The sequence below is a fragment of the Pollicipes pollicipes genome, unplaced genomic scaffold (assembly GCF_011947565.3).
Source record: "Pollicipes pollicipes isolate AB1234 unplaced genomic scaffold, Ppol_2.1 Scaffold_4740;HRSCAF=5597_pilon_pilon_pilon, whole genome shotgun sequence".
Lineage (NCBI taxonomy): Eukaryota > Metazoa > Arthropoda > Thecostraca > Pollicipedomorpha > Pollicipedidae > Pollicipes > Pollicipes pollicipes.
Genome location: NW_023596545.1, coordinates 11,780,150 through 11,807,795, shown reverse-complemented (window position 1 = coordinate 11,807,795; position 27,646 = coordinate 11,780,150). Strand labels below are relative to the sequence as shown.

General features: G+C 55.1%; 3 protein-coding genes across 4 annotated transcripts in view; 1 reads left to right on the top strand and 2 right to left on the bottom strand.

Moving 5' to 3' along the window:
* Positions 1-233: 233 nt before the first annotated feature.
* Positions 234-2,942, top strand: LOC119099130 (motile sperm domain-containing protein 2). Its single transcript, XM_037222218.1, has 5 exons — positions 234-455; positions 785-897; positions 1,262-1,459; positions 1,807-1,920; positions 2,160-2,942. Exons 1-5 carry the CDS (start codon positions 341-343, stop codon positions 2,385-2,387), a joined length of 768 nt encoding a protein of 255 aa, XP_037078113.1. The 5' UTR covers positions 234-340; the 3' UTR covers positions 2,388-2,942.
* Positions 2,943-3,043: 101 nt separating this feature from the next.
* Positions 3,044-17,625, bottom strand: LOC119099129 (spermine oxidase). 2 transcript variants are annotated; one of them, XM_037222216.1, is made up of 7 exons: positions 17,500-17,625; positions 13,378-13,570; positions 7,405-7,574; positions 6,700-6,924; positions 5,112-5,722; positions 4,466-4,583; positions 3,044-3,794 (listed from the first exon to the last, which is right to left on the bottom strand). In XM_037222216.1, the coding sequence occupies exons 2-7, from the start codon at positions 13,568-13,570 to the stop codon at positions 3,609-3,611; spliced, it is 1,503 nt and encodes a 500-aa protein (XP_037078111.1). In that variant the 5' UTR covers positions 17,500-17,625; the 3' UTR covers positions 3,044-3,608. The 2 variants fall into 2 exon arrangements, with proteins under 2 accessions (XP_037078111.1, XP_037078110.1); XM_037222215.1 differs by lacking the exon at positions 17,500-17,625 and having other exon boundaries at positions 13,378-13,576.
* A 3,158-nt stretch (positions 17,626-20,783) lies between these two features.
* Positions 20,784-27,646, bottom strand: part of LOC119097924 (CAD protein-like) — a 110,652-nt gene continuing 103,789 nt past the window's right edge. Inside the window, 6 exon segments of the mRNA XM_037220869.1 lie at positions 20,784-21,275; positions 21,277-21,324; positions 21,649-21,759; positions 24,603-24,808; positions 26,835-26,976; positions 27,273-27,491. Coding sequence (XP_037076764.1) covers positions 20,988-21,275; positions 21,277-21,324; positions 21,649-21,759; positions 24,603-24,808; positions 26,835-26,976; positions 27,273-27,491 — 1,014 coding nt within the window. The 3' untranslated portion in view covers positions 20,784-20,987.

Sequence of the window (27,646 nt, the reverse complement as noted above, 5' to 3'; positions counted from 1 at the left end):
CATCATGATAATCTTTGTCGTTGGAAACCGCCATTTTACAGTGATTTGAGATATGCCATAAGCGCGCACCGATAATTCCATGTGTTCTAACTGACCTATTAAATGGAACGTAGACCAGTTAACGATTTCAGACAGGTCTTGTTTTGCGAGTAGCCTTCGCAGAATAGTCACGTGTTTTAAAAACATTTTCTGATGCGATGAGTCACCCCCAAAATTGCGATGTGCATGTGAAGTTCTGCACAGGCATGGACCTAAGACCTCGGAGAGTTGTAGAAATCAGTGAACCTACGCGTTTGATTGACAGTCTATACGCACGCTGACGTAAAACGCTGATTCATGCATGACTTTAACACGCACAATATCACGACAGGTAGTTCGCAGTAAAATCCAAAACGTGAATCGAGAACGAAAACGAGTCGACGAATCGAACATGGGATGCGATGCAGCTGAGATTGGTAAGGGAGTTGTGCTTTTGCCTTCGCCATAACTACGTTTGCCTTTGGGTACGCTTTATTCCTCGAACAAAGCTTACGATTATTGTGTGGTCAATGAAAAACTTTGGGTTAAGTTACGTTCTGCACGCCTTGATTTTTCCGATCATCGCCGGATGATATAAGTATGATTCTTTCAAGCATTTGACAGGCAAACTTGGCGAAGGAGACGAAGCGATGAATACATCGCCCATAATTGCTTAAAAACTGCACACGAAGGTGTTTAACACATACACGATTAGGGACAGATGTCTTTAACTTGTATCAAAGCGCCGTGTGACTTTACTTTGCAGCGGACCTCCTGACGGTATCGCCTGGGGAGGAGGTCCGGTTTCCCAGCGACCTACCAAACGCAAGAATTCCTCTGACGCTCAATAACATCAATGCCGGGTCTGTTGCATTCAAGGTAAATACGTCCCAACAAGCATATTAACATTCCTGCATAGACACGCCCCATTTTGTGACAATCCCATAAAAAACATGGCAACTGGTTATTTTTCATCCGAGTCGCTTACATAACGCTTATCAACCATACAACCTGACAGCAGGCATTTACCACCATGAACTTTGCCACTACCTATGCTATGCATCATAAGAAAATATATTTTGCGTTACGTTTTTTACATTTGCCATCCAAAGATCATTCGCTGTGATTAATCACTGACCGCAATTCACCGCATCATAAGTCACTCAAAACCTCGCCGGTTGGCAAGCACGTTTTGCGGCCGCCGTACGCAGCGCCAGATGGTCAAATGTTCTCATCCAACCAGGTGAAAACCACATCGCCCGAGAAGTTCCGCGTCAAGCCCAGTTCAGGCGTGGTCTCGCCGGGATGTCACGTGACCATCGAGCTGGCGCTCTGTGAGGGCTTCTCTGCGCAGCAGATCGTCTCCGACAAGTTCCTCCTGTTGGCCACGCCCGTCTCAAACGACTGCCTCTGCAGCAAGGATCTCGCCAAGCTCTGGAAGGTAGGTGGCTGACCGGCGGCGACCGCGGCGCTTTTGGGCTTTGGCTGATGAATTACTTACTGACCTCCCCATGGGACAACGTGGTGCCTTACCAAAGGCTTGTCAAATGTTACTGGTCCAAATGACGTCTGATGAGGCAGAATTGCAATGACTAGCACACTCTCTCTCCCGATGCATCACTGGGTAGCACCAAAGTCGGCGGTGGTTGGCGAAAGTGGCAAACTCGGCAGCACCAAGGTCTTGGTGTCAAGTTTACAGCACTGAAGCGCCAGTCTTCACTGCGCATTCACGCCTGCAGCCAACAAACCCAAGTTTGGCCACGAATGTGCACTGCCGTGTGTCCACAGAACCTGCCGAACGATCAGCGTTTCGAGCACAAGCTGCGCTGCGTGTTGGACTCGGCGAAAAGAGACGGCATGTCCGTCATGATCGGCATGCAGATCAGGGACCTCAGCGACAAGGTAACCCGTACACCCCTCAGCTCAAAGTCGATGAACGTCCAAAGGTAGATTGGCAATTGTAAATGTTCTTTTTGCAAAACCATGCGCAGAACCAATCGTGCTAAAACACCCGCAGCAGCATGCTCAGCTCCGCTAGGCGTGTCCTGCTGGAGTGCGCCTCCGTCACTGGAGACAGCGCACCGGTGCCGGCCGCCGCCTGGCCAGCGTCCCCATCCGAGCCCATGCGTCCGTGCCGGCAGCTGGAGTGCCTGCAGGAGCGGCTGGACGTGAAGCAGCGGCTCTCTGAGCGCCAGTGGCGGGCCCAGTCGCGGCGCACGCGGTTCGGCCTGTTGCTGGGCACGCTGCTCCTGTTCGTGCTCTCCGTGGACGTGCTGCTGGCACTCACCGGCTCGCGCGGCCACGGCGCCGGCTACGCGCTCTGTATGGTGCGCAAGTCGGCGCTGGCCGCGTGGACGTCGTGGTTCTGAGGCCGGCTGGGCGCCGACTGACACGCCTCGTCGAGGTCGGAGGTGGCGCCCCGGGGGTGGTGGCCACCAGGGCCGGCGGCTTTAAGGGTCGTGGTTCTTAGGGTCGCTGGAGGTCAGGGTCGTGGACCCTTAGCACCGGCGGCCGGCAGGGTGGGTGGCTCGGAGCGCAGCGCGCCCCAGCGACATCGCACCAGAATCCCCCGGAAGGATGGGCCTGGAACCAGGGCACACGCCCGGCAGCGTCCGTCCCCTGGAGTCGCCGGCGCTGACTGGGCCGTCCACCCCTCCCTCCTCCGACCGCCGATCACAGTCCCCAGACAGGTGGCGCCAGCTCCTCGACGGCGGCCCAGCCCCGTGTGCAGTCTGCCAGGTCATGACCGTGGCGCCTGGAGCCCGGCTGTAGATCTCGCTTGCAAGAGCCACGCCGTGTTTCACCTACTAACCGCCTCCGCATGCGCTGCTGCGCCGTGTTTGACTGCACCGCGTCAACCGGAGGCCTTCAGCGGTCCCACACCACACCACATCACCAGACGCTGGCGCGCGGGAACGTTTCATAACAGCGCGCTCTGACTGCGCGCACTCACGAACCCAGCAGAGGCTAATTTTGCCAGATATGCAGAGTAACGCGCTTGGTAGCTGACGGAAAATACCGAGCCCTGGCTTGGTCCATGTATTTCAAATTGTAATTAGGACCCATATATTGCACATCCCAGGTGGAGAAGTAGCGACTCGTGTGTGTGTGGCATGCACATGTACACCGGCAGTGACTTGTAAATAAATGGTAACTAATACGCAGCATCGCGCGACGCTCTGGCAATACGCTACCTCCTTACGGGCATCACGTCGAGCGTCAGATTCATTTGTGCTATGCATGACCATGAAGCTTCCGCTTACAAACCCGCGGCATACCAGCAAAAGCAAGGCGTCCGCGCGCGTCTTAAATGCGACGCACATCGCACCCTACAGCTGACCCTCGTCGGCCCGTACACCTACTGGCCGGCATCACAGCCCAACTGAGCGCCGCCCCCGCTGGCAGAGGCGGTACCAGTCGCATCGGTTCGGGGAGCAACCACGTGACAAAGAAATATCTCAAAGCAGACCTACCTTGCGTCCAAGACTACTTGTTTGCACCAAAAGCGCATACAGACCAGCTGTGATTGGGACCACCACATACGCACCAATTGTAATTGCACCACTGCCCCTCCCCTCCTGGGTCGGTCACTATGCCACGCCCATGCCGGCCACCCAGGCACTGAGGTCGGCGTCCTCAGCGTCCGGCTCGAGCGCGGCGGAGGCGGCCGGCGCCGCCAGGATCTGCTGCACCACGCTGCGGCCCGTCAGGTAGGCGCCGTGCACCGTGGAGTAGAAGCTCGGATGACAGTGCTCGCCGGCGAACAGCACGCGAGGCTGGGGAGCATGGCTGCGTCAGAGGGGACGGCATGGCACACGAGGCTGGGGTAGGGCGACATGAGAGGGGACGGCACGGCACGCGAGCTGGGGATGTGGCCATGTCAGAGGGGAAGGCACGGCACGCGAGGCTGGGGGGCACGGCTGCGTCAGGGGGGACGGCATGGCACGCGAGGCTGGGATAGGGTGACATCAGAGGGGACGGCACGGCACGCGAGGCGGCGGCGGGGATGGGGTGGATGGATGGGTGCAGCGACATCAGAGGGACGGCGTGACACGCGAGGCTGGGGGTGCGGCGACATCAGGGGATGGCAAGGCGCGCGTGCTGGGGGTGCGGCCGTGTCAGAGGGGAAGGCACGGCACGCGAGGCTGGGGGAGGGGGTGGGGGGCAGACCGCGGCGCAGCGACATTAACTCGATTGACAGCTTGCGGGCGCCACCAACCACTTCACAGAGGAATTCACGGAGAAAATGAGGGGGCGCAAAACATCGACATACACCGCAACAGCAGCGGGGTCATGAGCTGGAAAGGCTCTCCACGCCCACGGCAGCCGACAGAGCGGCATCTTTAGCTCGGGGGCACAGAGAACGAGTGAAAATATCGCGCAGTAGGGCCCAGGCATCTGCGAGCGAAAGAGTAAACGGCATTGCCTCTGTACGCCTTTCACAGACCGTTTGGCCGTCCTCGGAGCAGAGCGGCGCGTTGAGGGCGTAGATGTCGTCTTGAGAAGATCCCGTCTTCACGTAGGTGTACGAGCCTCGAGAGTACGGCTGACTTCGCCACCCGGAGCTGGAATCGTGTGTGTATGTCTGAATGGTGCAAATATGACCATTTTTGAATGTTACATCGGAATGGGGCGCCAAGCAGCGCCGCGGCATGTCGGGTACAGAAAAGGATAAAAACGGGCAACAGCTTATGACTTGACCAGCGCATACACACCGACCGAAATATAAGTAGGGATGAATAAATAAAAATGAGAGGACAAAGGCACCGACCTGTCGTTTTGTCTACAGCCGCCACACGCTTGCCAAACCTTGACATGTTCCAGTGACTGACACAAAATTCTGCCCCGAATTAAGGTCTCCAATGATTTTAGGTTGATTTCCGTTGTTCGCCGAACGTCCAAACCAGTTTTCTATTTGTTTTTACTGTTTCCGTTTTGTCGAAAACGCGCCGCGCACAAAGAGCGCAGCATTTCCTCTAACGAGCGTTTTCCACGCAAACGTGCCTACTCTCCCATACACCATTCTTCTGCGCTCACCCACTCACTCAGACGTGGGCTCCGCCGACCGTGCCGTCGGCGTCGCCGGCACTCACCAGATGGTCCGCTTCGGCCGCGGGACGCAAGGGTCGCCCAAGAACTTGGCGAGCACCTCCGTGCAGACGCGGCCCACCTCGTCATACGACAGCGTCTCCATGTGCTCAGCCTCTTCGCCCACCACCCAGGCCAGCAGCAGCGTCTCCGACATCTTGGCGAACGAGTAGATCTTGCGCTGCCAGCGCTCGGCGAGCGGCAGCGCCTCGTCGGTCGGCTCCCAGGCCAGCAGCAGCTCCGTCACGTCCGCCGGCAGGAACGGCCGCTCGTACTCCAAGAAGATCTTGTTGGTGGTGCCGAAGCCGAGACGGGCGGCGGCGGCCGTCTTGCGCGCCGGCAGCGGCGGCTCGAACAGCCGCTCGGCGCGCTCCTTCAGCACACCCAGCGGTAGCGTGCACACCACGTGGTCGGCGGTGAGGCGGCGTCCGTTCTCGCAGGTGACGGCCACGTGCTCTGGCCGGCGCCAGTCGACGCGGCTGACGCTGTGGCCGAGCAGGACGTGGTCAGCAGACACACCCTCGCGCAGCGGGCCCAGGATCGACGAGTAGCCGTCCGGTAGCAGGATGTTACCGCCCGGCAGGTCGCAATAGGTGCCGCTGCCGAGCAGGTCCACCTGGACGCCGGCGGGGCATGTCAGTCAGGAAGCACGGACGCAGCGCGCTAGTGACGAGCGATCCCGGGACTGGTCTGGCGCTGACGCTGCGGAAGAATAATGGACGCGGCAGACCGCCAACGACGACTGTAACATTCAAATCGCACAGCATATCACACAGTGCTGTCCAAATGACAGCTGCTCCGACTTCGAACAGACAAATACGTAACGTGCGTGACGAATTAGGTCTGCTAAGCTAATGACGTCACCACACGAAGGGCGAGCAGCCTGTGCTATTAAAGAACCTCAAATATCAGCAAGCTGCAGTGCATTGTCTCACATGACACTACCACAGATGTGCGGCCAATGCGGGGGGCTGGCTCGTGGGGTTTAGGCCCACCCCTGCCCGTCAGCATCGCACGCAGTTTGTCCACGACGACACCGCCTAATGAATATATTCCGCGGCGTAGCGATCAGGGAAAGTAGTTCAACTTTGCCTCCCACCGACCAGCCGGACAGTGACATGTTCTGCTCCACAGCAGTACTTGCAGTAGCACGGTGAACGGGCAGCTGAGTGGATAGGTACGACACGTGGCCGAGACAACTGCTTTCGGCGGCGAGGAAACCAAACTAACATTGATATGTTATGATTGATATGATATGCTCATTGATATGTTAGGTACGCCATGATCGGCGTTCGCGGCGGCTGTAGTGTGCTCGCAGTGCGTGGAGACTGGTAAGCGGTGGTACTTGGTCCTAAAATACTGCCCTAAGGAATCATATCAATCAATCTAATTCATCACCTAAGTCCTTTCCACCGTCGCAGATCCTGGTGACCCTCCCCCTCCTCGCCACGTCTGCACCGTCGCCTAACTGTGGCCAAACTGTGGTAACAAGGCCAGACGCGCCGACCCACCAACCCCACGCCCGCCCACCCCATCCCACTTCCTCGGCACCTCCACCGCACTGCGCGCGCGCGCGGGCGCCGCCGCCCTGACCTCATCCATGGAGTGGGCGCCAGAGATGACGGCCTCCCGCCTCAGCAGGTACTCGAAGAGCCGGCGGCGCACCTCGCGCTCCCGCTCGGGCAGCGTCGCCAGGTACAGGTCGACCTCGAGCCGCACGTGCTGGCCCACCGACTGCACACCGTCGGGCGGCTCGTGCTTGCACAGGAAGTACTCGGTGCAGCGGTCCAGGAACGCCTCGTACGCCTCGTACACCTCCTGCCGGAGCGCGGACGGCGGCCGCAGGTGAGGCTGGGCTCAGCGGAGCGCCACGGACAGCCGCGGCCGACGCCCAGACGTCAGGCGGGGTGGCGGCCAAGCCCTGCTGTACTGGGCACAACATGGAGAAGATCTCAATATGTGGGGATGCTCACAAGGAAGGGGGGGGGGGGGGGCGGCGGGCAGATGCATCAACCATGATATCGCATCACCGATCTCCGAGCAGTAGATGGCGTGCCAGCGTTCGCGCTATTCATAACAGTACCCTCGTTTTTCGACTTCGGCCTTAGGAGCGTTGGATAGGAGCACTCCATTCGCGAAGCACGCACCCGGATTTCCCCCTGGCTCTTACATCGCACGGCGCAACCGAACGCACAGTCACACCGGACGCTGCCGCCCACACGGCAGCAGCCAGGAGACACGCCGCTGCCGCCACCTCGCGGCGTCACCCCGCCGGCGCCGGCAGCCGTCTCTGCTGACCTCGACGATGTGGAAGGGTACGCGGCGGCCGTCCTCCCTGCAGGCCATGAGGCGGCGCTGGTGCTGGTGCTGGACGGCGCTGATGAGGCCGCAGCTCACGGCCAGCTCGTAGATGGGGTTGCCGAGCACGCCGTGGATCCACATGGCGCCCAGCTGCAGCTTCAGGTGGTCTGGCGAGCCGGCGGCCACGGTCAGGTCCGGCGCCGGCCGGCCAGGCACGCGCCAGCCGGAGGTCACGGCGTGGGCGTCACGGGACATCGGCTACACTCGCACGCCAATATGTGGAACACGCGATGTTGCCACAGGATACCGATTGCCCGGGACAAACTAATCAGTCGGGTGCGAATCAGAAACACCAGACACCGTCATGGCAGTCAGCTGTCGGCCACGCGCACGTAATGGATACTCCGGTGAGGCTGACAGAAGCGCCCGACCCCGGCCGGACAGGCAGACACATCTCACACCACACCCCGTGAGCTGCCCCCATGGAGAGCACGTCACCAGCCCCACACCTCGGCCCCGGCGGGGTGTCGCCCAGCACGCGCACGAGACCGGCCACCTCTGGTCGGGCACCGCGGCGTCGGCGGCCGGCAGCCTCGCCATCTCCCGCTCACCGGTCTGCGCGCGCGGTGAGCTGCGCCCCAATCAGGCCGTCTGCCGGTGTACCGCCTCCCCCCCCCCCCTCATCCCGGGACAGTCGCGTTAGCACCCCGTCCAACCTACCAACCACACGCCAGTTTAGTGTAGGGCCTATTCCCTCCGATGATTGTCACAGGCTACCTGACACGTTTCCCCGCCCATGAACCCGGTCCAGTTGCCTTCATGCGTTCTGAGAGTATCCTACGTGCAATATACGAGGAGGTACTAGTTGCGCAAATGTATAAAGCAACCATGTGGATATGTTATGGGTACGCTTGATGTTTCTGTCAGTGCTTATGCTTATGAGTCATGGCAAGGAGCTTTAGGCCCTTCTTGCTTGTACCGCTTTACCTCACCTTCCGGTCGGGTCTCTCAAACCGTTGCTACAACCTTATGTCGAACACACGAGAACATCCCCGTGGTGCGTGAGGTTCCTCAGCGTGCCCTCACCAGCATCTGTCCCCAAGCCGCCCGTCCGAAGCGTCAGTCTGCTGATGGGACCTGACCCCTCACCCCCGGCCTGTCGCCAGCCGACGCGGGCAGGCTCGCTCGCCTGTCCCTTGATCGATCGCCGCCCGTCCGGGCCATCAGCGCCGATTAGCTGGTCATCACCGGCCAGACGGCAGCCGTCTGATGACCGCCACCTGTCAGCCGCCCGGGCGTCGGCCGGTCCGGCCGGCAGGCGACGCTCACTCGCCGCTGCGCCCTCGGCCGAGCCTCGCACCGCTCCGCGCCGCGCGTCGAGCGTCACGCGCGCTGTCCGCCCTCAGCGGAGTCCACGCTCCCGCGCCGCCCTCCGTCACGCGTCCCACGCCGCCGCCAGGCCGGCAGCGAGCATCCTCCCGCGCCAGCGCGTCGTCCGGAGACCCGTACCGCGCCGCCCTCCGCCGCGCCTGGCTTCAGGATCCGCCGCCATGACGGCAGGCGCGGAGCCGGAGCAGCGGCTGGACGTGGTGCTGCTGGGCGCGTCCGGCTTCACCGGGCGCCACGTGGCGGCCGAGCTGAGCCGCGTGGCTGGCGAGCTCGGCCTGCGCGTGGGCGTGGCCGGCCGCGACACGCGCCGCCTGCGCCAGCTGCTGGGCGACACCATCAGCGCCGACGTCAGCGTGCTGCACGCCGACATCAGCAGCACGGTCAGCCTGAACCGGCTGTGCCAGCGCAGCCGCGTGCTCATCAACACCACCGGGCCCTTCTACGAGCTGGGCGAGCCGGTGGTGCGCGCCTGCCTGCGCGCCGGCACGCACTACCTGGACATCTGCGGCGAGCGACTCTTCATCGAACGCTGCCAGGTGGAGCTGCATGACGAGGCCGAACGGCGCCGCGTCTTCTGCGTCAGCACGTGCGGCTTCGACTCGATCCCGGCTGAGGTAGGCTCGCTGCTGCTGCAGCACGCCATGGCCGGCGGCCTCAGCGGCGTGCGCTGCTACCTGCGCATGCAGCACGGCGCCGACGGCTACGCCGGCGTGCACTACGGCACGTGGGTGTCGAGCATTCACGGCACGGCGTGCGTGCTACCCGTGCTGCGGCTGCAGAAGCGGCTGTTCCCGAAGCCGCTGCCGGCGCCGCGCCACCGGCTGGCGCACCGCGGCCTGCTGCACCGGGCGCGCGCACTCGGCGGCCGCTGGTGCGTGCCCTTCCTGGGGCCGGACGTGTTCGTGCACGCGCGCACGCAGGCCTGGCGACTGCGCCAGCGCGGCCTGCCGCCCGTGCAGCTGCAGCAGTACGTGGCCGTGTCGGGCTTCTGGCGGGCGCTGGCCATCATCGCCGCCGCCGTGCTGTTCGGCCTGCTCTGCTTCGTGCCGGGCGGGCAGCGGTTGCTGCGCGCCTTCCCGGAGCGGCTCTCGGCTGGCCTCATCAGCCGGCGCGGCCCGAGCGCGCGCCAGCTGCGCCAGTCGCGGCTCGAGGTCGTCTGCGAGGGCGAGGGCTGGCGCGAGCCGGGCGCCAGCGGCCCGCCCGACGCCCGGCTCACGCTGCGCCTGCAGTTCCCCGAGGCGGCCTACCTCACCACGGCGCTGTGCGTGGTGCAGTGCGCCGTGTGCGTGCTGCGCGAGACGGAGCGCATGCCGGGCCGCGGCGGCGTGCTGCCGCCCGGCGCCGCGTTCGCCGACACCACGCTCATTCAGCGGCTGGAGGCGCGCGGCGTCAAGATCACCATGGAGTCCGCCCAGTGAGGCCGAGCCGACGCGCCGCGTCTTGGTTCGGTCTGTGGCGCGCCAGGGTTGTCGCGCGTCATGGCCGTGGCCCAATGGCGGGCCTGTCTGCGTGCTGCGTTCCAATTTGGGTGGTGAGGGCAAAATAAAAGTCGATAGTCGTCATAAGATCGTTCTGACTGATGCCAACGCATTTGACGAATACATCACGACAAATTAACCAGCGACACGTAAGGTAAGTCAACGTAACTGATGCCAACGCACTTCGCGAAAACGTCACGAAAATTAACAAGCGACACGTAAGGTAAGTCAACGTAAGGCAAGTAAGGTAGGTCAACGCTGTAACCTGGCATTGCTCCACAAAATGTTCGCATTATGTGGAGTACCGTAGTAGATTTATGTATAGTGGTAATAGTACCATAGTAGAGTAGTGGAGTTATGTGTGGTATACCCAAAGCAGGCTGTATTCTGCACTTTTATCAGGTTGTGATAAACACACCGTCGATGGTGGCAGCTTGCGGCCACCTCCTCCTCAGGCGCCCGCTAGCCGTGTTGCGCGGCTCACCACTCACACAGAGCACAGCAACACTAGCACGATCCGGCAATGACGGGCCCAACAAGTGACGTCTTCCGGTAGGGTTCCCCCAAGGCGCAGGTCAGCAGCCTGAACCATTGCCTGAGACGCCTCCCTCAAAACGTCGCGCAGTGCTCTTCTGTTAGTCTATCCATTCATGTCTCAAACACTTCCATCGCAACCATGCATTGTCACTCCCAGATGGCACATACACAGACGACCCATGCTCGAGGGCTCACACAATCAAAATTCCGGCGCCGAGCACTGAGCTATGAACATGAGCGTAAGCATTGATAAAGAGCGGCGCGGTATTTCCAAGACGAAAATGTTAATGGGACCAATGACTTCGTCTGCAATATGTTCTCTGCACGGCGTGGACACCGTCAGGCAGAAAAACTGACTGACGCCTTATATCAATAAACAACGCTGGCGAGGGCGCGTGAACGCGACGTCTGCTCGTGGCAGCGCAAATATTTGGTCTGAAATATCCACGGTTGCAACCACCAGAGCTCCGATTCCGTGATGGCTACGACATCTACTAAGACAGCAGGCCACACGATACGGACCGCGCGTTCTTTTGTGCACATCCCTGTCTGGAGCCAACAAGCATTTCTGCTTAATGAAATGGCTACAGATGGCTGGAGAATGGGGACTCGTCAAACGTCTGGGCTCAAGATCGGGGAGTTACGTGAACATACGGTCGTTACGCCAGGAAAAAAATGCGACATTTGCTCTCCTTAGGTCCGCGGAAAAACAAATGTCGCCAATCGCCATGCAGGCGCGCAGCATTGCAATGGAAAACGTCCAGAAAATCAAGTGATTTCAAAAGCAGCCGTTTCTTCTGCACAGTTATAACAGATATCCCCTTCGCTCCACAAGACTGACTTCACCTGTTCATCCCCTCTTCCCCAAGAGATTTCGCCGGATAAATCCCCGCGGTGTCGGACTCGACAGGGTGTGCCACGGGCTGGAGGAGCACACCCTTTTTGAGGGTCGGAGCCCCTGCGCCCCGCCGTCCCCCGCGAGGACGCGCAACGTGACCCCACCGCTGCGCCGGCCCGTGGCATCGCCATATGTCCATATTGGGAAGCGTGAGGTGACTACCGTCACAATATTTGGTCAAACCAGACAAATTTAGCCAAACACTGACGCTTATCTCAGCCAGCGACGGTCAAACACTGGCGCTGATCTCAGCCGGCGACGGCCAAACACTGGGGCAGGTCTCAGCCAGCAACGGCCAGACAGTCGCGCTGATCTCAGCCAGCGACGGTCAGACAGTCGCGCTGCTCTCAGCCGGCGACGGCCAGACAGTCGGGATGACCTCAGCCAGCGACGGCCAGACACTGGCCGACAGCCAAGTTCAAACCTCCGTCACTCCGCACGGCCGTGCGCGGGCACTCCACCCGGTCGAGCTATGCCAAGCCCTGAACAGGAGTAGTTCCAGGTCAATTGCAGCACACACCGCGCAGCTCGTTGGTCCGCTCAGGTCAGCACACAGCCAGACTATGATGAGCACCAGAACATTGGCCGCCCTTCTGTTAGTATTTTGTCTGCCTTTGTCCTTTGAGATTTGATTCAATCCACGCTGGTTCTCGATCAGCCGGTTAGCCGACCGGCCATCGCTCGGCTGATTAGCCGCAGGCGGAGTCTAGCAGCTTTGGCTAGACGCCGGCCGCAGGAAGGGTTGTTGTTGAACATTAAATTTTTCCAAGATTTGCCTGGCTTCAGGGGATTTCCAAGAATTGTGAGAGTTAACTAGGTCCTTGGGGTTGTGGGGTAACTTGAACTGATTTTAGTCTGTTAAAATATGGATCAGTTCCAGTCAGGATCCAAAGGACAAAAATCATGGGACCCAGCAAAGTGGTCATCAGACATCGGCGGGCTGTTCTTTTTTAAGCGTACTAGCCAAGCACATTGAAACTGTGGAGCAGATGCATCGGAGCCGGAGCCCAGCCAATTTTACCTGGTGTCAGCTTTAAGGCATGGACAAATAGGGCGTGACTGTCACGTTAACTTAATCTTCGTCTAACTCACGCGACACAGACCAGAGTGCGTAAGTTCGCATTTTCACTTGATTGAAGAAGCCCCCGCTGCCAGTCCGCCAGCTGGCTAGCAGCCGGTGACGGGCCCTGTAACGACAACCCGTAGTCCGGCTAGCCTCGACCAGACTGGATGCCTTTCTGGGATCAGAGGCTACGCCAGACAGTGCTCGTTGTAGGAGCCCCTATCCTACCATCCTACCGTGAACCTCCGCGTCACCAGCAGCCTTTTGTTGTGCACATTTTCTGCGCCGCAATGTAAACCACGGTTGGTTCAACCCTCCGACATCTGAACTTGAGAGTGGCCGATGCCAGCGGTTACCGGTCATCACAGCCGGCAAGAAGCCAATAACTCAGACAGGTCAGCGCACCAGCCAGTAACCACGAGTACGACCAGATGTGCCCCATGTGTTCCAGATCACGACAAACACATAGGAAGGGGGGGGGGATGGAGGCAGGGCGGGCCAGCTAATCAGCCGGTGGCTAGCCGGGACCCAGACCCAGTCCGTCTTGAAAACGTGGCAATAACGTCCTAGGAACAAGCACCATCTGAAGTGCAGCGCCATCTTACCTACAGTCACGGCCACCACCCTGCCACCGAGACGACCACGGGCCTCCAGCAGCTTGAAGTCTGTGATGCCATTCTTGACTAGGTATGAGGCAGCAGACAGGCCACTGACACCACCGCCAATGATGATCACTCGGTGGTGCTCAGGTTCACTGTCGCTGGTCTCTTTTGTCGGGCTGGCGGGAGCAGCTGCCATCTGCATGACACAATGCTTCGTTGTTAGCTGTACAACATGTGCAACATTAAAAATCCAATTCGATAAAAAGGACACCCTTTCCAAAAGTCTTTCATGGAAGTCTTTCTTACCTCTTTCACTTTTTAATTCACTCTTATTTTTGCATGAGAAGATCCTTGAAGTTCCGTAAGGGGTTTCAGGCAGCAGTCTTTGTTCTGCTCCCAGAATTTTGGGATTTCGAACACTTACACATCTCTAGGGTACCGTAACTACATCATTTTCCCATTCAACATTTACTTAGAGATGGACAAAAGGAAAGTACAGGCGGCAAAACATACTGATGCAGCCTACCACCCAGCGCAGTACGACTTCCACGACCATGTCTAAGATTTCACTGCAAATTAAAAACGGGTGTTGTCTGATGCATAAAATCCATCTGGCATGATATCAGGTCCCTCTGACCCATGGGAAACGAGTTATGCCTCGAAGCGTTTTTAGAATATGATGTTGTATTGGTTAGCATGTTCTGAGCGCCGCAGCACACATACTAAACGAAACGCTATCAACATAAACATTACCGGAATCGCAAGCATTTGCACGAGGCCGCAGCAAGAAAATTCATCTGGCCCGATTCGGAAAACGGAACCTCATGACATCGGTCAAGGGCCATCGTATCAGCCTCACGTAACAACCATTATGAACTTTTGATTCTGCAAGCAACGCCTTCCGTACATTGTCTTTCCAAAACAAAAACAGCATTCGAGAGCGCGCGTGTGTCTAAATAGCCTTACCATGGCCGAAAACATAGCCCTTTTAATCCACTTAGGCATTGGAACATCACCGAAATGGAGCATTTGTCTGGTTCTTGTCAGGCGGCTCTATTGCATTGATAATCACTCCTATTTCTCTAGAAATTGACATCAAGTGATCTCTGGTGCGTGAAATCCACCATGAACAGCATCAGTTCTACGAATATAGCAGCGAAGCGAATGCTACAGCATTAAGTCCGGTCGATCCTGCAGCGCAACGACGCCAACTGGCCACAGGACTTGGTCGCCGGCTCCACGCGAACCCCATCACCTCATCGCTTCCGTCATCCCATCCCCGGCTCCAGTGTCAGACGTTCGTGGGGCGCGCCTGCACCGGCTTCAGCGGGTCTCAGGGCAGCCTGGGTACAGACAGCTGACGTGGGATCAGGCGGCTGGTGGGCTGCACGAGTGTGACTCTCGTGTGGAGCAATACGAATCAGGGCAACTGACATGCCAACGCTGCGTGGACAACGGGTTGACAAGGGGCTGCAAGGGACAACGGATTGCAAGGCTCGAGGCCTTTATAGCTTGCCTCAGCATTGGTTATCTCCTGAATTCCGAGTGCTGCAGCGACATGACATTACGCGATGGATAGAGGTCACGGGCCATGGCCGGGACACTCACTGCAGTGTTTGCTACACTCAAGATAATTCCAGACACAAAAAAACGCCACAGGTTTGTTCTGGCTGAAAAGGGCCACTGACCATGCAAGAGCTAGTCAGCCATGAAAGATGAGGCATGCAGTTGGCTAAAAAAGGACCAGTTAAAGACTTAGAAGGGGGCCTGATTACCATCCATTTACGAAAATTGTGTATTGGACATCAACAGCCCTTGGGTAGAACAGAATGCATTTTGTATGATACATTTTTTGCCACTTGCCAAGCTGTGCAAGTGTAGTATGGTGGCTACTGCTCTGGCTTGTTGGGTTAATTTACTTACGTTTGCAGGACCAGTTAATGCTAGCATCTGAAAGGATTTATAATCTGAAAATATAATGTGTGGTAGGGCTTTGTGCATTTTGATTGGAGCAAAAACAATAAATGTATACAATCACCACATCAAGCCCTACAAATAGCCACAGGCTATTTATGTCATGACTGGTACGCCAGACTGAGCTGATACTGTGCCAGATGGCACCAAATAACCATTGGTGCCAATTTGTACAGAAATCCAAGCGATTACCAGTATATTAGAGCCACATGAAAGCTGGTAGAAAAACATCTCATTTTGGTGATGCCCCAATACCAAGTTGAGAAAACACAACACCATGTTTTGAGCAATGTGAAGCCTTTTAAGATGCCTGAGACCTCTGAAATGGTCTCTGTTTTCAGAAGACAGCATACAAGTATTTTCTGCAGGATAAAAAGCTACAAATGAATGTTAAGTGAGGCTGACATGATGACTGTTGATGACCTAAGCACACCAAAAAGACCAAATTGAGCCAGATTCATTTTTTGCTTACAATTTCAGTATCACAATCTTCGTGCTCACAGAATTATATAATAAAACATATTTTGGCCATTTCATGGATGCTACTGCACTAACACACACCTGTTAACTGCAGATATGAAAGTGCCTGGGGGCAAGACCCATAAGTCAAGCCATGATATTGAGCACAGTGGGTTCAACATGTCAGACAACACTTTGCACCCTTTTCAGCAGTCAGGGACAAGACTATCTTAAACCACCATGCTGGTGCTGTGCAGGGTGCAAGACCACACCTACTAGATTTAGAGACCCATGCAAGGTCAGTCACCAAGTAATCTTTTTCCATACAATATCATTAGCCAAGAGCATAGTTTGACAACACAAGTTGTGGACCCTAGGCAGGAAAAAAGACTAAGCCCCATCTCAAAATGTCCTAAAAAATCTGGTTTCTCCCCAAGAAGCCTACTTCTTCCCCAAAGTTGGGGAATACTGTGCCCCCATCAAATATAAAAACACGCCCATTGCACAGTGTTTGTATTGCATTATTCCCAAGCTCTTCAGCATGTTTCTCTTGCCACAATCCCCATAATATTCCACTACTGGGGAAAGGAGTAGCACAATTGGGAAGCCGAAATGTGAAAACAACTCCTTTTAAAGATAGGGTAGAAGGCAATAATTGTTAACTGTTTTCCATCCAATAGCAAATATAACAAGGCATAAGATTTCCAAATTCAATGTTTCAAGATCTTCAGCATCAAGTGGCGTCTCAGTGTGCAAAGGTTTTACTGTGCGCAATCATATTACCCCGGTGCTGTTGATCTTCTTTGCACCAGTAACAAAATATATATCACAAAATATAGTTACACATGCTATAAATAATAAAAAAACAAAAATGCCTGAATTACAAAAAAATTAAGATGTCAAGGCAATGGAGCTATCATGTGTATGTGCCAACCCTGACCACTTCTCTCAATATCAGATATGCACCCATCTGCAAACCATGGCAAACATGCCATTGAGATGTTTGAGGCAGACTGAATCATAAACTTCCCCATCTGAACATTTTGTTAGCCTTATCCCAAACCATGAAATGACATCAGATTTGCTCAATTTCTGTGACTTTCCCAGTTTTGTATAAAATGGAACATAATGTGATACAATTAATGTTTCAATTCCATGACTTTTGTCTGAAAGCAACTCTGAAAAACTGCCCAAAATTGTATGCTTTGCCCCCACATGTGTCCAAAGAAGATATTGTGAAATCCTGCCATGGTATGCAGATGTGAGATCCATAAAGAAGAGGAAGGAATACTAGTAAGTCCTGTAAGACCTTTGTAAAGTTTAAAACCGAGCTGCTGCTCAATTACATTCCCATTATCCAGCTTGCCCACAGGCAACAATTTTAAGAAAAACCTCAAAGGAGCCCCATAGCTTTTTCCTGTTAAGGTCAAACTGGTGCCTTCAGTAACATAAATGAGTAAGTACTAACACACTAGAAGTGACCCAAAGAACAACTGCAGGATTTCACATTCATTACTATAACATCATAAGCCCACAAACTCTTGCAATTCATATTTCGAGGCCTTCACTAATAATCAATGATGGAGATTTATCAATTTTATCAATGAGCATGGAAACTGCACTTTCCAGATTGACCAGGATTTCAATACACACAGCTTCAGGATGAAAACATGAGATGGGCCGAGAACGCACCTTGAAATGATTCGGCGTGGTCAAAATGTGTTCCCACTCAACTCTCAGCGGTCTTCGCAACGCAAATGGAGATGGCCGCCCCTCCACGGACACCAGTTGAGCGTAACTGACGTTACATAGCGCCCTACGCCTGCAACCAGACTGCAACCAAGGTGACTGCAACACTGTAACTGTAGCACATGCGCGATAAACGAACTCTAAAAAAGCTACCAAATTAGTGAAGTTGTTAATAAAAATAGTAAACTGAAGTAAAATTATCAAGTGTCCTTAATCCGTGGCAGGACATTTTAAACAGCGCGAGTGCTGTTCGCTAAACGCCTAATGAAAAAACTGGTATTTGTTAATTACGTACAAATATGCTGTAGGGCATATTATATGGCATATACGTACGGGAGTCACCGCCGCCGGGCACGGTGGCGTCGAGAACCCAAGAGCTCTCAGGCAGGATAAGTGGCACAGGCACAGGGCACAAGGCCAGGGGTCCGTGCCCCCCCCCCCCTTATGTTCTGAGCTGCCTTTCGAGCCCCTCAGAACCGAGCATCAAGGGCCCAATCGGAAGCCTGAGGGGGGCCGAAGGACTCGAAGGACTGACCATAGGTCTCAAGAAAGGCAGCCCCCGACTGTAGCGCTGTGACTTCGGATTTAGTCACAGTTCCTCTTCCATCGATCGAGGCCTTGTAGGAGAGTGCGGGCCTCTTTTCGGCCAGATACCCCCAACATTGGACAGTCTGGTCTGTGTCGATCTGGGCCCTAAGGGCTCATTCACCAAGCGTGGTCAAGGCCGTGCCCGCGATTTGCATTGGTCGGGGTCCCTGAAACAATGCCGGTGTCTGTCAGCGGCCCATATAGTGCCTAGCGGGGGGTCCTGTGTCTGCCAGGAGGCCCTGAGACGCCAGAAGCCATGTTTGAGGGCCCGAAGAAGGGCCCGAAGAGCCCACCGGGACCAAAGATCAAGGGCCCTAATGGAAGGCTGAAGGGCCCGAATGGCTGGTCGTACTTATTGGAGTTTGGTGGTGCATAGATTTCCCCCGCATTAAGGACTCCTGCCCGTAAGGCCGTGATCTGAAATGCCAGTTAGAAGGCCTCTTGCACCGATTGGAGACTCTGAGACAGTGCGTCCTTCTATTTTGGCTAGAAATCACCAACACCCAACGGTGGCCTCCGTGCGGTCCGAGCTCAGGGGACCCATTTTCCAACCAGAGACAATGCCGGACCTGACATTTGCATTGGTCGGGGCCCCTGAAATAATGCGGGGCTACTGTGTCGGTCAGGGGATCACGTTACCTAACATAGTGTCCTGTGTCAACAAAGGGCCTCGCGTTGACCAGGGAAACGTCCGCTTAGTAGGGACAAGACGGGATCCCCAATGCCAGGGGCCTTTTGCGCTGGCCGAGGCCTTCTGACAATGAAAGGAAACCTGAGGAGCTTTATGATGAGAATTCACATTGAGAGAATAAAAGGGTCCTTTGTTAGTCGGAGCCCCGGACCGGACGGTGGGCCGTCCAGCCCATTTCCAGCCATGAGCCCGTTAAGCCGAATTGGAGTATATGCGTCAATTATTGGACCACTGGATCAGATATCTTGTGGCGTCAATGAGCTTTCCTGCGTCGATTCGGGACCAACTGCGTGGGTCAGAAAGCCTCCCGCGTCAGGCCAGGGGGGAGGGGCCAATGTGATATGACGTTTCCTTCTGAGGGCTTCTGGCTCGACCAGGGTACCCGTTTCCGTGTCGCCAAAGCGACAGCTGGAGGCCACCCCGCGCTAGGACTAAATAACCCTTCAGCCCTTGACCGAGAACGATTATCGGCCCTTAGAGTTCTACTCAAGAACCTGAAATAGTGATAGGTCTTATAAGTGTTGCAAAGAGTAGGTCGAAATGAATTCAGAAATGGAGAAGTCCAAAGTCAGCCCATGTTTACCTGAAGGCGTTCATTCACGAACACTCTTTTGTAAGATAGACTAAGGAAAAAATTGCATCAAAAAGTTTTGAGCTTACGCGCACGCGGTCCCAGAAGCAAGAACAACGTTTTTTTCGGGGTTGCAGGTTCCTTGAAACCGGACGTCGTTGGACGGCAACGCGGTGCGCGGGATAACGACCGTCGTAAAATGCCTTTAAAAACCGCTCAAAATAAATCCACACCGTATGCAGATCAGACTCGAGCTTGTATTTCTTTGTTTTGCAATTTTGAGGTTTTTTTCTCGTTGGATTAGCAATTACAACAACAGGGAAAATTGAGATTCTTCCTTAACCCCTCTAGCTTCAACGCCAGATTTGCGCCCACCCGTTTGTCACTGCTCAGTGTCAGCCGCGGAGTCGACGCCGTGCGGAGACGGCATCGCCAAGCATCGAGGCTTCGGTGGCTAAGGTTTGGGTGTTAGCCGCGCAGTCGACGCCGTGCGGAGACGGCATCACCAAGCGTCCGAGGCTTCGGTGGCTAAGGTCTGGGCGTCAGCCGCGGAGTCGACGCCGTGCGGAGACGGCATCGCCAAGCGTCGAGGCTTCGGTGGCTAAGGTTTGGGTGTTAGCCGCGCAGTCGACGCCGTGCGGAGACGGCATCACCAAGCGCCGAGGCTTCGGTGGCTAAAGTTTGGGTGTCAGCCGCGGAGTCGACGCCGTGCGCAGACGGCATCGCCAAGGCGTCGAGGCTTCGGTGGCTAAGGTTTGGGTGTTAGCCGCGGAGTCGACGCCGTGCGGAGATGGCATCGCCAAGCGCCGAGGCTTCGGTGGCTAAGGTTTGGAAGCATACATGCTCAAAACAACGCTACATTATTTTCTCATTAATCAATTCTGACCAGATGGCGAGGCTTTTCAGGCAAACGTGAGATGGCCATGAAAAGACAAATGTTGATCCATTCGATTTACGATCTAGTTAACGGGGTCGTCAATATTTCTGTGGAGCTAATATGCCGATCAAAACTTTGGGAGGTGTCGGGATTCTATCGTCTTAGAAGGAATCCTCTGAACCATTGTACAATGAAAAATGCTGCAGATTTATTCCATACAGACGTCTAACATCTGATTTCCGTAATTCATTGCCTTCAAAATCCGATCAGAAGTGATATCGAGGCTCTCAGGTTACCCAGAAGCCCATGCTCCCATGCTGTGGCAGGGTCTGCTGTTCCCGTCATCCTGATGTAATTGAGGTAATTTGGTTCCGGCGTTTTACCTTACGGCATAACTCGCGTGTCAAGTGCGTTGGTGGATGCTGCTGCACCTGTTTGTGCATTTGTGGCGTAATACATACCCTTTCGCCCGCATCATGGAACGCCACCATGTAAGACAATGACGGTATGCAGTCATGTATTTATAAACCCCAGCACCAGCATAACAGAATGCTAAAAAATATCGTGAGCTTCTACGTTAGATACGGCATATGTGTTGCCGTTGAGCATAACTATCCCGACCAACAACGATATGCCACTCGTGATCGCAAAGGGCGTCACCATCTCCGCCGCAGATGGCGCCACTACTTCACCACTAGACGACGCTAGCCGCGTCCGAGCACGGTGGCGAGCAGCGCCATGCGCACATACATGCCGTACTCGGCCTGGCGGAAGTACGCGGCGCGCGGGTCGTTGTCGAGCTCGGCGCTGACCTCGTCGACGCGCGGCAGCGGGTGCATGATGATGGCACGCGGCTTGGCCAGCGTCATGAGGTGCGGCGTGAGCACCAGCCGGCCGGCGCACCGGCCGTACTCGGCCTCGTCAGCGAAGCGTTCGCGCTGCACGCGCGTCATGTAGACCACGTCCGAGTCGGGCAGCGCCTCCTCCAGCGACGCGCAGCTCGTCCTGCGTCACGCCGTGCGCCGAGACGAAGTCCACCACCTGGCGGCGGCAGGCGGAGTTGTCACCGGTTCGCCCGGCGGCGATGCTGGGAGGCGGAATGTGCTACGGCTGGAAGCGAGATTAACACCGCGCCTCTCCCCTCCAACGACCCGTCACAGCATCCACCGCCAGTAATTACCACCGCCGCCGTCATACGTGCACCGGATCCATCGGCAAAAACAGTGGCTTAACACAAAGCAAGCGCACGATATGAACCCGAAATCTGTTTTGCGAAACTACCAAGCCACGTAGCCACGGGTCCAGTTGGGATCCGTGTTCTGTACAGCACATGGGATCCCAACACAGTCGCGGGCGGTAACTGACCTGCTGCGGCATCTCCAGGCCGGGAGGGCAGACATACTGGAGGTGGACCTTGTACAAGGTCAGCAGGCGGGCCAACGAGTGCACCGTCCTGCCGTTCTTCAAGTCTCCCACCTGCAAACAGCGATCGAGACGGGCGTGGCTGGGGATAATGCCAGTAAGGCCATTAGCGGTACAAACATACCACTGATATTTAGGAAGGCATATAAAAAGAATGGGCGGTAAAGGTGCGCGCGAACGAAATGGGGGTTGAAACAGGAGTATAGACATATTGTTGTCAGTTTTAGGAGCCTTTACACCTTCACATCATGTCATGCACAAATCCAGCAAATGCAATGCGTATTCGTGAAACGCCGCAGTTATAGTCGCAGCGTTATATTAAGATACACGGCAAGCTAATGGGAGCGCGAGTCTAGCGTTCTGTTTCTACCGGCGGAAGTTATGCGTAACTGGGTAACGGAAGTTCGTCAGATAGGACGCTCGGCTACGGCCGGGATCGTAATCGACTCAGGAAGCGACCAAGTGTTCACTGCGTCAGGGTGGACTCGATCCTTTTGAACCTTTGCTGTGAATCGAGGCTGGGGTTGAGTCAACTGAGCTAGTTGTGGTAAGACTTTAAATGAAAAGTGGGTACAAATTAGGCAGCCGGATGTACCAGGGGCAGGACAGGTTGAACGCGGACTGAATAGGATACAGTGATATGCGGCGGAATTAAACATCGTGTATGCTATTTGCTGAAGTCTGAGGAACAGATGTTGATCGACCTGGTCAATAACTGTTCTTTAATGACCAAGGCCACTAAAAAACCAGATTTATGAGCTGTTGTCAGAAGAACCGAGCACAACGCAATCAATTCACGATTCCACAACCTATCCTGGAGTTGGAGTTGGAATCGACTCAAGTTGTGTTGTGCCGCTGTGGATCGGAGTTGGAATCAACATAATGCGCTGCAAGCGGCACTCAAAATCGCGGAATACTGTATAAGTTTTTCTGTCGCTGACCTAAGCTGGGGCATGACCTGGCCTCTATAGTTCCAACCCGCCGTAAGCGCCTTGCGCGACGGCCGCCCGGAGGCGCTCAGCTCAAAACCCAGACCGGCGCCGTATCCATCGATCCAGCGGCGCTATACAAGCAAAGTACCACCGGCAGTGTCAAACCGAACCGCTTTGGTGGCATGGGAGGCCAGACTAGGTCATCCATTTAGAAAAGCCGCCGCAAACTGTGGGTGTGATCCAACGATGCACACCATACAACTGAAAATAAGCAACTGATCGATAGACAGACATCCAAGGAGGTGTCCATGATTTTCAACGCAGTGGTTGAAAACCGGAAATCATGACTGTTTGTCGGCAATATTTCACTAATCCACCTAGACCTAAGGTGCGAGGCTGCGTGACTTTCGAATCCCGTGAAAGCATTCTGGCACTTCAGAGGTGGAGCTAGGCTATGCTAAGCTATGCCGTTAGGAAGCTATAATGACAAATTATTTGAACTTTCAACACATGAATTTGAATCAGCAATAAACGTTAAAGATGCGCTCACAAGCGTTCATGCAACCACGACCAGAGAACCGCCTTCACCTTAAGCCGACCCCAGCTCGACGTCACCTCCATCCGCTGCTGACACATGGTCCCGCGGTGGCCAGACGCTAAGCTGCCTCTCATGTCGCAGCCGATAACGGGAAATTACCGCGCCGCGCCTGACGCCGACGCCAAACACGGCGAAACGTATCCCCGGCTTCATGACAGGGACGAACGTTCAGACGGATCTTTATTGGTAGACAAAGTCCAGGAGCACGCACATACTCGCCTGGGCTTAGCAGTGCTGCAAAGCACGACCAAGCTAAGGACGCCACTGATTAAAGTCAATGCTGAAGTCAACCGTGCTAAGCCGTTTTGCATTTCAGATCGGTTTCCCTACAGGTGACATTGGATACTTTCCAGTCTTTTACCAGCGGACCTACCAGAGGAAGTGGTCAGATCGAAGGCTTAATGCGTTTTTGCAGGCTTCATGATCTGTATGTTAATGTCTTATGGCCGAGTTTTTCATACTTAGCGATTTATAACGCGTCCATGTATTTTTTGTCCATATCTTGTTTTTCCATTTGTAGGCGCCATTCTACAACACCATATGACAGCACCATTCGGCTGTATCATACGGCTTCACCATACATCTGGTTTGAAAATGCCATAATGCTCTGAAGTCCTCATGCATGAGCCTACACGCCAGCCAGTGAGGCTGCTCGCTCTCTTCTCCGTCAACATAAACTGGTTTCGTGTCGCCGCAACTCGCGGCCGCCCACATTTGGACATTTCTTCGATCCGCGATCTTTTTTGGTTTAAAATGAGGTGAAGGAGTGTCTTTTCGCGGCTTGAAATGAGGTCAAGGAGGAGTTTTTTCACGGTTTGAAATGAGGTGAAGGAGGAATCCATTTCACGTTTTGAAATGAGGTGAAGGCATTGAAGCGGCGGCGACATGGCAGCTTTTGAGAAATTCGATGCCTGGTGATACAAATGGATGAAGTGCCACGAAAATGTTCAGGCTCAACTTTTAAGGACAACGCCCCTTGTTGCAAACTTCATGGCGGCATGATCAGTGGTGGCACAGATATAAGGCCATGAACAGCGTGACAGGCCAGCCCGGGCCGGTCACAAAATCCGCCGACGCCACAAAATCCCCGGCTAGTTGACATCCAGGTCAAGACGGTTAAGACTCATTCAATCCGCGGCATCACTTGTAGTCATCTTGATGGCCAAAACACGCTAATTGGTGGCTCAGTAATGTTGATGCTAGTGCCTTGCTGCTGTGACTGTCAGTGGCTTACTACCACGGCGCCGTCGAGCTCCTGCACCGTAACACGTGACCACGACGCAGCGAAGGCCTGAAACGGCTAAACGCACCCTCCAACGCAGCCTCAAACGCGGCACGCCGTCCCCACGACAGCACGCCTCCGTTACCATGGTGACGGTGAGCCCATTGACGGTGCCGATCTCCTCCCGGATGGTGAACACGTCGAGCAGCGCCTGGGTGGGGTGCTCGCCGACGCCGCTGCCGGCGTTAATGACGGGGCGCGAGCTGACCTCGGCCGCGCGCGCCGCCGCTGCCGGCGTCGGGTGCCGCAGCACGATCACGTCGCTGTACCCGGCCAGCGTGCGCACAGAGTCTGCCGGCCGCACATACACACACATATACACATCAGCTGGTTGGAGATGCGTCGCTGAGGAGATTGGCAGGTGCCTCAGCTGCCAGCTTCCAGACAAAGTTCGGCATTTACCTCATGGTGGCGCATGGGAGACGCGGTACGATCAGCGCTCAGGCGTTTCAAGCCTCAAGCCAAAGCCGACGTAGGCAGACAAAGTTCGAATCGCTGGCGCTGCAGGTCAACAGAATGCCAAATGTTTGACAGTGGGAATGTAATTTACGATGCTGATACTCGACGGCTTTGGCTCCCGTGTGAACCTTTCATCCAAAGTAAAACATTCATAGATTAGATCCTAGATCCTAGATAAAAAAACAGGACCGATCAAATGATTGAATGAGCCGGTTCAAATCACGGAACGCCCAAATCTTTGATAGCCCCTCCGCCAATCCCAATTTTCTATCTTTCCGTATCCACCTGTCTTATTCCATTCACCTATCTGCAGCTTCGAACGGCCAATATTTGTCTAGGTCATACATCAAAGGATGTGTGACTAGCCAATCGGCAGAAAAAGCTCCCGCAAGGCGACCGACTAACACGCGCTCGGGTGAGGGGGGGCATGTCAATAACGGACCGTTTGGCATAGCAAATTTAGATGTACCTAGTAAGGTCGCTGACCTATGGCAGGTCAAAATCAGGTCATTATTTCAGCGAAGTCAGTTGCAAGAGAACCGTTCAATCTGATGCCACAACGGAGTGTTAAGCAAAGCCATACACCTCTGAGATGCTTGCTTAGGCAACACAAATAGTGAATGAGCAAATTACGTTGACCTAAGGTCACGTAGAAAAGTCAAACCAAGGTCAAATCCAGCATGTTTTATTGCTCTAGGGCTTGCTGTACGGGATACTTTTTAGTGCTCAATTCGACATTATCGAGCAGGAACCGCATCATTTATCTTCTATGGACTTCTTAGAGGCCAGAATAAGCAGTTGACCTAAAACGACCCTGGTCAGCATTTTGTTTTTAGAAAAATACTGCCCACCGTAATCTTTGTCGCTTATTCAAACGCAAAACTCAGAGCAGTCTGTATAATTTTGGTCACCATGGCCTTCAAAAGGTCAAACAAGGTCAATGACCTTAACTGAGCGTGCGGCTTAACTGAGCGTGAAACAGTTATCTAGGTTCTGGCGGCACTTTGGAAGCCAACATGAAATTCGATTTTATTTGACCTTATGTGACACGAAGGTCACGACCTAGAACCCTCAAACTTTAGCCTAAGTGAGTTCACGTGCAGGTCAACACACCTTGTAAATTTGGTGTCTCTAGCTCTCTTAGTTCCCGAGATCTCAGGCGGGGTCGAAATGACCCCCACCCGAGCGAAGGGTCTCTAGCCGGCCATCCGGTCGCGTGTAAATATTTGGGGTAAGAGGGAGGAGCTGTGCATAGAAAACACACGAATTAAGAGATTTTGAGGGTATCTTTCTTATCTCTTCTATTCTATTACATCATATTATTCTTTCATCTCTCGACGTTTATCGTTCTTATTTCAATTTCCTGCGCAATATTTGTCAGCGTAGTTTCAGTTTCCATCCCGGGATGCCGACATTCGCGTCAACCACGCACCAGAAGATACTGGGCCCTGATCAAGCCTCGACTGACGGCACCGGAGGGCCGAGTAACTACCAACCACCGATGGAGGGGGGGGGGGACCCAGTCCAAATGCCGCTGACACCGGGTAGCGCGGTCGAACAAGCACACATACAACACAAAAAATAACCAAATGGCAAAAATTCCGTAGAAGGAAAAACTCTACCATGCATATCTTGAGGATAATTTTCCTAGCGTGCGGATACACCTGAAATGCCACAAAGCATTTCTGATATGGAAGCTTTCAAAACAGAAGTCAGCTGAGGCGTTGTGCCGGTTGGGCAGATTCATGTTCCTAATAATAATTTGGGGCTTTAGTGGGTAGTAGCGGAGCCTAGTTGTAGCGAATTTTTGATTCCACTCCGGTACTAAGACGTATGGAGGCCATGTAAACATCCATACCTTCCAGTGTCTCTCCCTTCTTCACGGAGGAGGTGCTCTCGTTGAAGTGCAGGACGCGGCCGCCCAGCCGCTGCATGGCACTGTCGAAGCTGCACGAGGTCCGCGTGGAGGGCTCGTAGAACATGAGAGCCATGACCTTACCCTGACGTACACAGTGTACCGGCTCAGGCGGAGCAAGTCCGTCGATCCGGGTACACGACAGAGCGGAGACATTCGAGAACCTCACGTACAGAAACACACCCACGACGCGGTCGTACTAGGCATAGTAGGCTCTGCGGAAATAACTGACATTCAGATCACATGGCCATCAAGTACTCTTCCATTTTACACTGCTACCAGGTCGTGAGGCGAAAGATGTGAGACCAGCCAGCTTCAAAGTCACGGATCAGCCCCGCCCCACCGTCCGCTGCCTGGCAGGCGGCGCTAGTATCTGCCCACCTTGAGCACGTGGTCCAGCGGCCGCTCCTTGACCACGCTCGTGCGGTACGTCTGCGCGAGGTAGAAGAGGCGGTACAGCGCGTCACGGGTGAACGTCTCGGCCGTCAGCACGTGCCCCAGCGGCGCGGCGGCGGCAGCGGCGGCGGCGGCGGCGGCAGCGGCGGAAGGGGTGGTGACCAGACCGTGGCCGGTCAGGGGCGGCCTCGGCGAGGAGCCCCGCTGCCGCGAGCCGGCCGTCGCCGCCCGCCCCCGGCTGGGCGGCGTGGCCGCCAGCGCCGGCCGCTCCAGTGCGTGGATGCCGAGACTCTCCGCCGCTGTCGGCCGCCCACGGCGCTGGGTTACGACGGGACAGGCATGCAGGAAACATCCTGATG